The sequence below is a fragment of the Triturus cristatus genome, chromosome 10 (genome assembly GCF_964204655.1).
Source record: "Triturus cristatus chromosome 10, aTriCri1.1, whole genome shotgun sequence".
Lineage (NCBI taxonomy): Eukaryota > Metazoa > Chordata > Amphibia > Caudata > Salamandridae > Triturus > Triturus cristatus.
Genome location: NC_140593.1, coordinates 868,131,812 through 868,146,697, shown reverse-complemented (window position 1 = coordinate 868,146,697; position 14,886 = coordinate 868,131,812). Strand labels below are relative to the sequence as shown.

Here is a 14,886-nt window from a genome sequence, read left to right as displayed (position 1 = left end):
TCCTCCCCATCAAGTTCTTCTACCCCTTCATCTCAGACTTCCACAAATGTCACAGTGCTCAGGACTCACATGGCAGCTTTTACGTTTACTCCCTAATCCTTCTCCAAACACAAAGTGACATTCAGCAAAAAAGGAAGAGACTGCAGTCTCTTTGTCAGTCTTATTTGTTCAAGCCTCCACCTCTAATGGCTTAGGTCTAATACAGCTACTAACCCACTCCAAACCTCCTGTTATGATTCAGTTTTCTTTTATTTGTAACATTTGACGTCTGTGATTCAGCCTGACAAGGATTGTGGATGTTGCTTGATAAGGGATCACACACCTCCTCAATCAACAACCCAATTTCCCACAGTACTCCAGCATGTGGCCAGATTGGAGTGGTTTGGCCTCCCCATGCCTCGGATTTGCAAAATCTGAACAATAGATATTGCAAACTGAGCACTCTTCTCTGACGTCCTGTTTGATTCAGAGATTCTAGCTTAGTCTAAGGTATTTTAATTGTGTCTTCTTAATAGATGTTGTACAAAGATAGCACAGATTAATAAAGACCTACAGTACTAACTCTGTCAAGCAGATCTTAAGAATTCTTATGAATCCATTTATCAGGGTCTTATTGGAAGGAAATGTCACTGGACAAATCTGGCAGTATTTAGCTCAGAAAACATTAATTGTAACATCCACTAAACTGTATTGTAATATTTAAAGGTGTTTTTAATCCGTTAATAAGGAGTGCATGGATAATAACAAACTTACGTAAATATCCTCATCATCTTTGCTGTTACCATAAGAAACGTTAGTGGCCATTCTTGAATTCAGCTTGCCTTTTGATGTTCCTGCAACAAACCAAAAAATAATCATTATTTGAACTAACTGTTAGAGATGCTGGGCATTTGTGCACACTTGAGACTGTACACTGACATACAAGTCTTCTAAAAATATATGCTTCTGATCAATGAAGTTAGCCACTTACTGTTCTGTTTTAGGCACCTAATTCAAAGGGAACACAAAAGTGTAAAATGTCATGTGTAGTGTCTAACACTTCACACAACTTCACACTATCTTCTAACTTGTTCTCATGTCTTCCGTCCTTGCTCATTTTATATGTATGTATGTGTATATATATTACCTATCAGCGGTCACCAGTAGGTAGTTACAGTCAGGACCTAGTTTCCATAGGAAAAGCTTATTTGGGTTTGCTTATAACTTTGGTGCTGTTTGATGAATCTTCACAAACTTTTCCAAACAATGTGGTCCACTTTGACTATATCTGCATGGCATGTTTTGGGGTGATCTGTCAATTGAGGGCTTAGAAAAAAGGGGGGGTCAAAAATGTGATGGAATTGCACTGACTTTGGTAGAGAAGTAGCTCCTGGTCCAGAAAGAGCCCTTTTAAAAAGTTGGTGTAAATCCATTCAATAGTTGCAGAGATTTTAAAGAAAAAATAAATTTGTATAGCTGGGGACACAGACCCAAATCAGATCCCCCCGAGGTGGATACGCAAATTCACACGCACCAGCAATGCCGTAATTGGCTGGCCACCACCTGACCAGGATGTTGCGGCTGCCATTTTAAGTATCGGGAAACAATCCGAAAGCCAATAAATGATTCCAAAAAGTGATTTAAAGGGTCAGGATAGAGGTACTCTGACCCCTATAGGTGTGTTAGAAGAGTGCCAGAGTGACCTATGTTGGGTATGAAATTGAGAAAAAAAATGTTTCAACTTCTGGAATCCCTGATCTAAGCAAAGCTCAGTGGGGCACCCCATGTAAATATGCACAAGATTAAAAAATGTTAGCGCGCTTTAAAGAGAAAAAACATTTTCATGCCCACTCAGATACCCACACTTTACAGACCCACACAGGTAGTCACACCCACTCAAAGACCTATGCAGGCAGTCAAACCTACCCACTCAATGAGCTATCAAGCACTCACAGACCCAAAAAGGCATTCACATGCCCACTCCTAGACCGATCCAGACATTGACACAGCTACTTACATACCCATTAAGGCATTCACAGACTCACATAGGGAACACACATACCCACTCATATACCATGCAGGAACATCCACATCCACTCACATAACCATGAAGTCCACTCACACACCTGCTCATAGACCAACTCACAGACTCTTGCAGGTACTTGAACACCCATTCACAGACCCACTCAGGTACTAATGCACCTACTAATAGATCCACACAGCTACTCAAACACCCACTCACAGACCCACACAGGAACTCTTACACCTACTCACAGACCCACACAGCCACTCACACACCCATTCACAGACCCACACAGACAGTCTCACACTTACTCAGACCTACATAGCCACTCACACATCCACTCACACACCCACAGAGACACTCTCACACCCACTCACAGACCCACACAAATACTCTTACACCCACTCACATACCCATGCAGGCACCGACAGACCCATTCACAGACCCACACAGGTACTCTCACACCCATTCACAGACCCATAAATGCACTTAGAGACCCACTCACATACCCACATAGGCACTCACATACCCACCTACAGACTCACACAACCAATGAAACACTAACTCACAGACCCACACATGCACTCTCACACCCACTGACAGAACCACACAGGTACTGACAGACCCACTGATAGAGCTGTACAAGCACTCACATACCAGCTCAGAAATCCATCCACTCACATATCCACAATGCCACTCACATACCCAGTCACCAACCCACTCAGCCACTCACACACCCACTCAAAAACCAATGCAGCCACCCACACACCCTTACAGCCACTCACACACTCAGTCAATGACCTGTACAGTTTCTCACATACCCACAAACCCACTCACACACCCATGCACACACATTCATCCACACACACACCCATACAGCTATTCACACACCCACTCACAGACCCATACAGCCACTCACACACTCACTAACCAAACCATACAGCCTCTCACATACCCACTCTCAAAGGTTACAGGTTACAGTTAGGAAACAGAATTAAAAAAACTTAGAAATTCACAAAAAAAGCCAAAGGTTACACAAATTATGTAATATGTGAGGTCAAAAGCAGTTCATTGTGGGGGAGTAAGTTATAGTTAGCGTACGTAAATATAACTGCTAAATTTCTGGGGTTTTGTGCATGTCAAATCTGATCCTAACTATAATGTCCCTAAATTTCTCTTCATTGTCTTCACTGAAAAAAACCAAAGGTTAGAGGAACATTATAGTTAGGAAATAGAATTTAAAAAACCTTATAAATTCACTGAGAAAAACATTACATCACTCATGACATGGTCAGTGACATCACTGATGACATCGCTTATGACATCCCAAATGATATCACTGGTGACATGATCCAGTGATTGTGAGTGTTTTCTAAAATATTCTGAGTGTTAAACATATATACTAGGGTACCACAATAGTTAAATTAATTTAGTTTGGGTACTACCAAAGCTTGATTCTATTTTAAGACATAGATTATATGAGTGTCTTTTTAACTGTGCATATTCATGTGAGTGGGTATGTGTGTGCCTGTATGGGGGAATAAGTAGGTGTGAGTAGCTGTATGGTTGAGTAAGTGGCCATGTGAGTGCCTGCATGGGTGATGAGTGGGTGTGTAAGTTGTGTATGGATGAGTGAGTGGGTATGTTGGAGACCATATAGATGAGTGAGTGGGTGTGTGAGTTTTTGTATGGGTGAGTGAGTAGGTGTGTCAGTGGCTGTTTGAGTGACATAGTGGCTGTGTGAGTGGCTATATGGGTACATGAGTAGATGTGTAAGTGGCTGTAAATGATAAATAAGAGGGTGCATGAGTAGCTGTATGGGTGAGTGAGTGGGTGTGTGAGTGCCTATAAATGGTAAATGAGAGGGTACATGAGTGGCTGTATGAGTGTGAGCAGATGCATGCGTGTCTGTATGGGTGAATTAGAGGGTACATGAGTGGCTGTATGGGTGCATGAATGGGTGTCTAAATGGGCATATGGGTGAGTGAGTGGGTGTATTAGTGGCTGTATTGGTGAGTGAGTGGTTGTGTAGTAGCTGTATGGATGAGTAAGTGAGTGTGAGAGAAGCTCTATGGAAGGGTATATGGTTGTCTCAGTAACAGTTTAGGTGATCAAGTACATGTGTTAGTATCTGTATGAGTAGGTTAGTGGCTCTATGCATGAGTGATTGGGTATGTGCATACATTTAAGGGTCTGTGAATTGGTATGAGAGTGGTTGTGTCAGTGGGTATATGAGAGGTTTATGGGGGTGAGTGGGTGTTTGAGTTGTTCAGTTGATGATGTAATCAGTGATGTCATTTGAAATGTCATTAGTGATGTCACTGACCTTGTCATGAGTGATGTAATGTATGAGGTCTTAAGCAGTGCATTTTAGGGGTATAAGTTATACTTACCTGAGTTAACTATAACTGCTGAATTTCTATGGTTTTGTATGAATGAAACGTGAGGCTAACTATAAAGTCCCTGTAACCTTTGGGTTTTTTTCAGTAAATTTCTATGGTTTTAAAAATTCTATTTCCTAACTATAACTTCCCTGTAACCTTTGTTTTTTACTCAGTTAATTTCTATGTTCTTTTAAATTTTATTTCCTAATTATAATTACCTTCTAACCTCAATTTTTTCAGCGAAGTTCTAAGTTTGAGAAAATAATATTAATCCTAACTATAGCCTGTCACCTTTGAGAGTCAATTAATCAATCAGGGGGTTTATAAAGCGCAAGCTACTCACCCAGAACAGGTCTTAAGGTGCTGGGGGAGGGGGGCAAGGGGGGGTCTACAGATCCTGGAGGTTCACTGAGTTCCATCGAAGAGCCAGGTCTTTACATCCTTTAGGAACTTAGAGAGCGATGCAGTCTGTCAGAGGTGTAGGGGAGCGAGTTCCATGCCTTGGCCACGTGGAGGGAGAACGAGCGCCCTCCTGTTCTGCTATTCTTGATCCTAGGTACCATTGCGAGGGAGAGCTGGGCCGAGTGGAGAGAATGCTGGGGATCGTTGAACGCGATGCAGTGGTTCAGTTTGGCGGGTGGTGTTGTGGAGGTTCTTGTGTGCTTGGGTGAGAAGCTTGAAGGTGATTCTCTTCTTGACAGGAGCCAGTGGAGGGTCCGTAGGTGTTGGCTGATGTGGCTGTGGAACGGTAGGTTTAGGACTAGTCTGGCAGCTGCGTTCTGGACATTCACGGCGTGCTGTTAAGGCCGAAGGGGATCATGGTGAACTGAAAATGCTTGTGGCCTACCATGAACGGTAGGTAACGTCTGTGGGCTGGCAGGACGGGAATATGGAAGTAGGCGTCCTGCAAGTCTGACACCACCATCCAGTCTCCAGGGTCAAGGGCAGAGAGAGCCTGAGCCAATGTGAGCATTTTGACTTCGAGCAAGTGAGCCTATCCCAATTAAGGTAAGAATTTATTCCTAAGGAATCTTTTAGCTTCCAATTTGAAAGCAGTCGTTGATGAGATTCTGCGTACTTCCAGTGGGAGAGAGCTCAATATCTTTGGGGCCGCGCCAGAGAAGGCTCGGTGACAAGTTCTCTTTTTGCTAAAGATAAATGGTTTCAAGAGGAAAGTGTTAGCGCTTCTTGAGGCTCTACCACCACAGGATACTTCAAGCTTTTGTGCGAGGTACCTGGGAGTTTTGAAATGCAGGACTTTGTGCATCAGAACGGCGATCTGTAACTGAATTTGAGCTTCGTAGGGCAACCATTTAAGAAAAAGCGGAGGAAAGCGGAGGAAGCGGTTGAGATCCCTGAGGTCTGGGATAGGAAACAGGTCTTTCATCTTCTTGGAAACCAGAAAGTAGCAGGAAAAGCAACTACAACCTACTTCTGGCACAGGGACCCTATCAATAGCTCCTTCGGCCAAGAGAGCTGAAACTTCATGGCAGAGAAGCGCAAAATGATCCTCCGACATTCGATTGAAATATGGTGGCATGGAGGGAGGGGTAGTCTCGTAGGGGAGGGAGTAGCCCCCTCAGATTATCTGCAAAACTTACCTGTCTGACATGATGGTTTGCCAGTGGGGAAAGTTTATGTCGAATCCTGCCACCCACTGGCTACTGATGGGCCTGAAAGGTCAGACTAGGAAAGTTTGGAGGCTGCTGCAGGGGGTAGGGTGGACTGGGTCGCCCGCTAGCTCCCAGACCCATGAGGTTGCTGGGTCCCACATCTATGGCCACACATAGGCTGGGCAGCCTGCGCTGACTGGTGACTAGACTGGGCCGGACATGGTGGGGTGCCCCTTCCATAGCAAAGAAAGGGGTGAAAGGCAGACTGTGGTGGACGGAGAGGACACCACGAAGCCTAAGGATCTGGCCGTAGCTCGAGAATCCCTAAAGCGTCTAGCGCCGAGTCTGCCTTGTCACCAAAAAGCAATGCCCATCAAAGGGCATGTCCAGCAGAGCTGCTTGAACATCCCCCGAAAAGCCAGACGTCCTTAACCAGGCATAGCGCCGAAGGGCTACCAACATGGCAATCGTTCTGCCTAGTGAGTCATTGTATCCAGTTCACAGCAAATCGTGAATTTTGCTCTGTCCCTCCCATCTACCACAGCTAGGGAGAGAACGGCCTGGGTCTCCTCCGGGCACTTAGGCAGCAGTTGCACAACCATATCCCAGATTGTATGGGAGTATCGGGCCTAGAGGCACACACTATTCACAGACCACCGTACCAAGTTAGAGGAAGAGAACATACACTTCCTAAGAAGACCCAGCTTCTTAGATTCCCTGTCTGGAGGAGCAGAAGGGAATGCGCCCTTGGAAGGAGAAGCTTGGACGCCCAAGCTCTCGGAGAAAGGGTGTTGGGTGAGAAAAATGGGATCACCCGAAGCCGGGCGGTGGCAGCAGGCAATTGTCCATTCCACAGGAGACCCTTTCCTGGGCTTGGACCAAGTGCCCAGAAGAATGCCCGTGAGGGCTTTGTTGAAGGGCAAGAGGGGTTATGAGGAAGTTGCCACAGGTTGGTGCACCTCTGTCAGGAGATTAGTCCTGACTGCCACTGTATGGATCACCAGGCCCAAGGCCTCGGATGCCCCATGCACCAACACAGCATAGGAAGCTCCCTCCTCCATAGCCACGGTAGGGGGAGAAAGCATATCAAGGTCTGGGGAGGTGTCCATACTACTGGCGTCACCCAATTCCTCTCTCCAGTCCAGTTCTTCCAGCTGGTCTTCCAAAAGGTCCAGTGACCCCTCCCAGTTCTCATTACCACCTTCAGGGCGATAGGGAACACCTGGGATGAACAAGGGAATAAAAGTACCCTCCGGCGTCAGATCTGATGTTGGCTGCGTTGGTCCGGCTCTGAGTCCATCTTGGGGGTGAGGATGTTGACTTTGTCAGCCAGGGGATGGCCAACTCTGGAGGCGTCATCCCCAGGATTGGTGCCAGGGAAGGTCGAGTAAGGTGGACTGGTGTCGATCCAGATCCAGGCCTGGATTCAGACTGCACACCAGACATTACCACTGCCTGTTCTTTCTTTTAAGAAGTCATTTCCAAGGGAGTAAAAGGAGGTTGTTTTTAGGGGGAGTGGGGAAGAACATTCAGGTCATCCAACTGAGAAGACCATTGATTTGTCTTTCTCTCAGGACAAGGAAGAATTTACTGAGGAAGTTTAAGAGGGTAGGTCTGTGAGGTGTCTACTAATCCCCACCATATGCCCAACTGAAGGATACTGTTTTCTTTACTATTTACTAAATGTCATTAGAATATGGAGGCATATTCCCAGTAAATCAGAGAAAGACACATCAAAGACAAACAGACTGAGAGAGATATTTTATATATTGACTGTATTACAAATATTGTGGGAAATAAAACACTGTGAATAAACACATATGCTGTGTTACCTCCATTCTTCTGTCCTAGGAATCGATAATGTATTAGTCCCCCTTTCATACACATTGCCCGTACAGGATATTTGAATATGGTATTTAAGGTTTTAGAACTGGAATACAGTGTTCTCTTTCAAATGTTAATTTTAGGCTGTTGCTCTGACACAGCATTTGTGCAAGGTGATGGTTTTCACTGCAGGTAGTAGTGGTACTGGCTTCAAGCAGGAGTATCCAAAATAAGGGCACAGTGAAATGCAAGATTTCTACACCTGGCTGTATCAGTCTTCCTGAAGTAGTCACCAGGGACAGACAAAAGAGCAGGCCATTATTAAAATCTTCCACATCTTTAACAGCAGAAACAGTTAACCAACTCCTCAGTGCTACCATCTACAGAATGGCAGAGTTCAGGAGGAACTGATCAGTAACCCTTTGCTAGCATGGACCCCAATGAAAGTTTGAGGGCAGCTCTGTCTCCATCTTCTCTTACTTCTTTCTCTGGATTCTCACTCTCCAGCCATAGGAATGCCATAAGTACACTTAAGCTGTTTCCATCATCCATCTTCTACCATGCTTAACTAGGGGCCATCCAAATTAATCCCACTGGGCCCAGAACTCAGACTCTCACCACACGGAGTATTACTACTATACAAGTGCTACACTCAACACACAAATGAAATTTCAGCACAAGAGTCTGGGAGTCACGCTAAAATGAAACCTTATGCGAGTGAGTTCAGTAGACCACACTCTCCTCTGACACAGAAAAAAGCCATGGTTAAAATTAATTATTCGCAAATGACGATTTGCTAGCAATATCACTTGACATCCTCAATCCTGGACAAGGACAGTAGTCCCATATCTGATAGGAGGGCACCCTTGAAGCACCCCGTTGGATCATATACTAGTTTCTGGATCTTACATTTCCATGGACAGGCTTAACCCTCTGCGCACACATATCAGGCTGGTAGGGTTGCAGGGCAAAGACAAATGTCAGGATACCAGTTCATAGGCAGTCGGGTAAACAGAGCATCACATCCTCATTTATGCCTCATTCTACAAAAGCCCATCTAAACCCCCTTATTCACTGGACATTTGAGACTTTCTGCCAAGGCTTCTGAACCCCTTGATAATGTCTGCTGGCTCTGCAATCTCTTCTGGACCTCAGGACCTTAGACATTCCTGCCAATGCTTTTAGTACATCCACCTTGGGGTAGCCATCACAGTTCCACTGCCAGGCCTCATAGTCCAATCTATTCTTTCTGTCAGTCTCTGCCCCACCCTTCTGATGGCTCTCAAACCTCCCGCTAGCCTCAGGCATGCTTTCAAAATCCCTTCTCTGATGGCCATCAAAATCTATTAGCTGCTATATTAATCCTCAGGCCACACCACATTACCTCCTCCAGAACCTACCCAACTAACCCTTTCTGGCTCCAGCCCACTCCCACTGTTTCTGAGAGACTTTGACCTCGGGTGAAGGCCCTCAGTGCCTAAAACATCCCTCTCTTCCAGAGCACACAGCCCTACCAAAAGTATTCAGTAACCATACCATCCCTCTGACTACTTCTACTAATCCTCAGAGCCTGTAAGCCAGTGCCACTGGCTTTCATAATCTCCTTGCTGGTTCACATCCCATAAGCCAACACCAGTGGCTCTAAGATTCCCTTTCATGAGTACACAGTTGCCCTCAGATGCCTCTAGACCCTCCCCATTGCCAGTTCTACAAGCTCATTTTACCCATAATGCTATCCTTGATAGATTTTACAGCCCTCTGTTGGCCTTCAGAGATTGCCAGATCTTTCTGTATATACTCAGTTCAGTTATGCCAGCCCCACACCTAAGAACCCAGTGCTACTATTGTGAATGTTGATTACACTTCTCTTGATATGAGAGCTCATACATCCCTTCTCTGTCGGCATCAGAACCTTTCAGCGGGCCCTCAAACCTTCAGGCACCTTTTTTTTCAGAATTCACTATTATCTCTACAATACCTTATTTGGTTTTCTGTTTTTCTGTGGGCCCTAAGAGGCAGCCTATCAACACCCAGACCACTTTGGCATGCTCTTTGATGTCATCGCCGCCCATCCAATAATTTATTTTGTCTTAAAACCCTACCATCCATCTTCAGATTCCTCTAACATCCAAGTGTTTCTCAGATTACTCAGTCAGTGCCTGTTTGATAGCCTTGCAAATACACCTGACACATAGGCACCCCCACCACCCTTTGACTTGCCCTCAGAGAACTTTGCAGAACACTTATCTGGTGCCAAAACTACTACTGCTGGCTGTGATTCTTAGGGCTAACACAGCTAGAAATCACAGCCATTTGTAATTCATGGGCATGATGTTGCCAATCTAAATCTACCTACCTACAACTTACCTATTTCCTCATCTGCTTGTTATAGCCTTCTTCTAATACTGAGATCCCTTTTGCGGATTGTCACAGCCCTTTGATCCCTTTTATTAGTCATTAACCTTTTTTGCTGACTTCAAGCCTCTGAGTTTCTCAAACTCTTTCTGCAAAGCTTCGCAGCCATTTTCACCTACCCACCTTTAAACCCCTCTACCAAGTTTTATCTCCTCTGCCCCTGATCTTCCTTCAGAGCACTGTGCCAGAATCAGACACATATGTGAATACTCTGAGCCCCTTTACCATCATCCCTCTTCCGCTGGTTGTGAAATATCCCATGTCAAGTCCTGGCTTTTTATCCACTTTGAATGTTGTGCTGTTTGAGCCCATACTCTCTATCAGTATTTTAAGGGGCTGAAAAAGATGGGGGAATCTAGGGATTGACAGGATAAGAAGCATAAATGGGAACTGTTACAAGATGGATATCCTATTACATGTGGCCTACTATAAAATAGATCTTCTTGTCATCCCGTTGCCCTTTCATCTTTTCCTGGTCCTACTATACCTCCTGGTCTCAGTCTTCCTCCTGATACTGCTCCAAGTTTTTATTTTCAGGTTTGTTAATAATACTCCCAGTACTTTCCTGACCACTGGTCCATTAGCCCTGCCCTGGTCACCTTGGTACTGGTTTCTTAGATCTGATGTCCCTGGTTCCAGACCTTCCTGGCTCTGATCTTCCTGGCCTTGCTTCTTACCAGCCTTTACTTATACGGGTCCTTCCTGGTGCTCCTGGACCTGGTCCCCTTTGTCATGTCCCTACTGGTCCCCCTACCCTGGGGCTGCTGGTGTGCTGGGTCTTGCACTACCAGACTCTTCTTGTCCTGGTCCACCTGGATTTTGGTCTCCTAGTCTTCCTGGCTTGATCATCGTGATCCTCTTTGCCCTGGTCCTTGTCCTCTTCGTTCACCTGATACTGTTCCCGCTGGTCCTGTTCCTCCTTGTCTTCATTATTGGGTCTGCTTGGGCCTGGAAATTTTGGTTCTGGCCGAGTTCCCTTGGTCTGATTTCCCTAATCCTCCTGGTACACTTCTATCTGGTCATGATACTCCTGTCATTAGTCCTCCAAGTCCTCCTACTCCTCTTCATCCTGATTTTGCTCTAACTCATTCTCTCAGTCCTAATCTTTGTTCTGGTCATCCTGTTTCTCCTGCCGGTGATCATGGCCCTTGCCACCTGGCTTAGACCTCCTTGTTCCTATTTTCCTGGGCCTCCTTGTCCTGGCCCTCCTTTCCACCTCAGCTCAATCCTCTGCCCTGCCTGGTATACCAAGTCTTGATCCACCTGGAGTTATGTTCCTTAATCATCCTGGTCCCTTTAGTTGTGGTCCCACTGGTCTACCTTGCACTGGTTCTAATAATTGTTGTCATTTTGGCTCTGGTTGCCTAGGTCTATGCTCCTGATCATCCTAGGTCCCATTCTTCTAGAAGTCCTCACTCTGGTTGTGGCCCAGCCTTTCCTATTCTTTGTCCCTCCAGTCCTTGTTCCACTCCTGATGTTGTGCCCACTGGACTTGATCCTCTTGCTTATTTTCCTCCTTGTTTGGATATTTGTATGGCTAGTCAGTCAATCATTCAGTCAAAAAACTTTATTTGAGTGTGAGACACACAAAAGCAAGCATACAACTGTAAACAATTCATTACAATTTACAGAATAAAATTCATGAAGGATTAACATAATAATATAAAAATTATAAAATTACCAATGCATACTTTTTTAGACTCCACTGCAGAATTGAGATAAGCAGTAACTCTAAAACAAAATTCTGCAATAAGTAATTAAAGCTGCAGCCAAGCTACTCTACATTGTGTAAAATAGAATTGTTTAAAATATGGAAATAACAACCTTTTAGTATAGAGTACATAAAGTCTGCAGAAAAACATAAACTCTAGGAGTGACTAAATGGAGGCTTCATCACAAGAACACGATTTAGGCTACTAAGCATGTTGGTGACCCGAAGGAAAACAAGGTAGATAGACAATCATCCCTGACTGTAGTCTAAACAATAACGGCCTTTTCCATCTGCCTAGTGGCAAACTCTGATATGATAGAAAGCCATACCTATATTCGATTTCAGGGAGATGTATGCTTTCACAGTGGGTTTCGTGACCTCAAACGCTTCCCTCCTACACCGATTAGTCAACATAAACTGTGATTTCACCACCTCCTTATCTGATGCAAGTATTAAAGACGGATTGTAATGTAAATGCAAGAAACCATTCCTATTTAAGGTTTCCGAGACAAAGGCCAGCCAAAGGATACTAGAGACCTTATGTACGCTTAGGAAGTCCTTTAGGGTGATATGATTATGGGTTGCCTCTGAGTTGCGCCAGATTGAAAGCCACAAAGCTACAGGGGCCTATGTAATCCAATCTTCCAAAAAATAAAGACCTAATTCTCCACAGGCAATCTATGAAAGGGATGTCGGGGGATTGCTAATATCCTGTTTCAAAATCGGTTCTCCTCTACCAATAAATTGGTACTATATGCAAATCCCAACACTCCAGCGCCACAAGCTGTACTTGGGATGCATTGGCTCTTATTGCTTCACATTATCAAGACAGACGATAAAATTATCGCCGCTTTAGCGGCAGAAAACTGCCGCTAAAGCGACGATAATGGGCTTGATAATATGCCCTTGACAATTCCCATGGAAGCCCATGTTCTGGTGTCAACATGGGCTTCTATGGGAATTCTTTGCGGCATATTATCAAGCACATTATCGCCACTTTACCGGCAGTTTTCTGCCGCTAAAGCGGCGATAATTTTATTGACTGGCTTGATAATATGCCCCATAGATCTCTAAATACGAAGTAGGGCCAATGTGCTGGGAAAGGCGTGGAAAATGTAATGCTGTGCCTACAGATCTGGTGAACTTAAGCCAGGCATTAGTGAGATAAGTAGCCCATGACCCTGATGAATAAAAGCAGATTTCTAAATATGAGGTATTGTTAACTAAAGTTAAGCAGCTGGAACCATGAATGATGGCATGAATTATTTGATGTGTACAGCCACAAACCATAATGTGCGACATTAAAAATGTCATTGTCAGATCTAAGTTTGACATGAATTCTACAACTACATTACAAGCAAACATAAGGCACTAGGTGTTCGTGCTATCAGTACTGCGTCATCATATACAGCAGAGCTAGCAATGGTGTTTTTTTGATAATGGTGATATTCTTTGAGGAATTTGCCATGTATCTAGTTAGATTTTTAATATATAAGATAAATAACAATGGTGCCAGCACCCCCAGGCGCACGCCTCTACCCAGTGAAAAAGGCTCAGTGAGCTCCCCTGAGTCCCCCTATCTTATTCTTGCTACAAAATTTGCCTGCAGTGAGTGCAAAAATGAAAAAAATTATTTTCCAAAGACAGTTTCAACATGATCTGCCACAGTTTGGAATAACTGACTGAATCAAACACTGTCCACTGGTTCATAAAAGCTAGGTATAGGGCAACCCTTGGAAATAGTGTATTTATCCCAAATAGGGTAGAGATTTAAGCACTGTTCTACAGTACTGAGTCACTCCTTAAATCCATATTGAGTAGTATATAAGATGTTACAGTTGTGAGCACAGGCACACACCCAATTGAAAATCACCTTTCCGATTATCTTAACTCTCGTACCTATGAGTGAAATCAGGTGATAGCACTTGGGGTCTTCCTGATTACCTTTTTTTTAACAACTGGTACTTTTTTTAATAAACTGGTCAGTAAAAGTGCCCATAATTCCACATTACACTTAATTAAATCAATTGGCAGTCCCCCCAGTCCGGGCGCCTTGCGGCCTGGTCTAAGTTCAGTGGCTTCCTTAACCACCTCCACTGGTATGTCTATCTTGAATGGGTGAAAAATGTCTAAATTCCAAGGTGATGGATGATAATACACCTTCTGGCAAACTATATACTGCAGAGAAATAGTTGACCCACGCTGCTGCGCTTATTTGGCAGTTTTGGGGAATTTCTTGGAAAAGCCTAGATTGCACACCTTGATGGTAGCCCAAAATTCCCTTGAGTTCCTTAGTTCAGATACAGCAACTAGGTGCTTAACCTCTTTCTTCATGTTTTTCAACGATGCCTTATAAACCCTCATCACATGCACCACCTCAGTGGGGACCCTGAGGTAAGCCGATAGGGCTAGCCTCAATTGCCTATTCACTCTTGTGTATTTAGAATCAAATCCTTTTGGATGGTCTGAAATTTTCTTAATTGGCTTCATAAGATCTTGCTTAATGATGTCACAAAGTTCTACATATGCCTGCATAAGGTGAGTACTATTTACAGTATTGTTTAAGCATTGAAATAACACTAAAAGGTACCCAGAAGATTAGCTGGATTTTCGAGCCTCCAACTTAATTTTAGCCTTTTATCAACTGCCATCGGTTGGCCAAGAGATTTGTTCTGGGGATCATTTTGCACAAAGGTAGGCTAAAAGCTGCTGTCAGAGCATTATTATAGCCGAAAGTAGTTTTCAGTACCTCACCATTTTCTATATTATTCATCAGGATTCTAGATACAAATATATGATCAATGGTGAGGGCTTTACCCATTCTTTAGTAAGTTGTGAGATTACCCCCACCTCACCTACATATCCCATCATATTGATTAAATAATATTCTACTCAGTGACCCTCCAACTCTGCACCTCTATCACCAGAGATACCGTC

At 44.2% G+C, this 14,886-nt stretch overlaps 1 protein-coding gene across 2 annotated transcripts in view; it reads right to left on the bottom strand.

Moving 5' to 3' along the window:
• Positions 1-14,886, bottom strand: part of LOC146796129 (GTPase IMAP family member 6-like) — a 292,397-nt gene that overhangs the window by 214,335 nt on the left and 63,176 nt on the right. For both annotated transcript variants that reach the window (XR_014969543.1, XM_085628508.1), the window contains one exon: positions 754-833. Coding sequence is in view for 1 of the 2 variants with exons in the window: in XM_085628508.1 (XP_085484634.1) it covers positions 754-804 (51 nt within the window). In the remaining variant the exon portion in view is untranslated. The remainder of the gene's footprint in view (positions 1-753; positions 834-14,886) is intronic.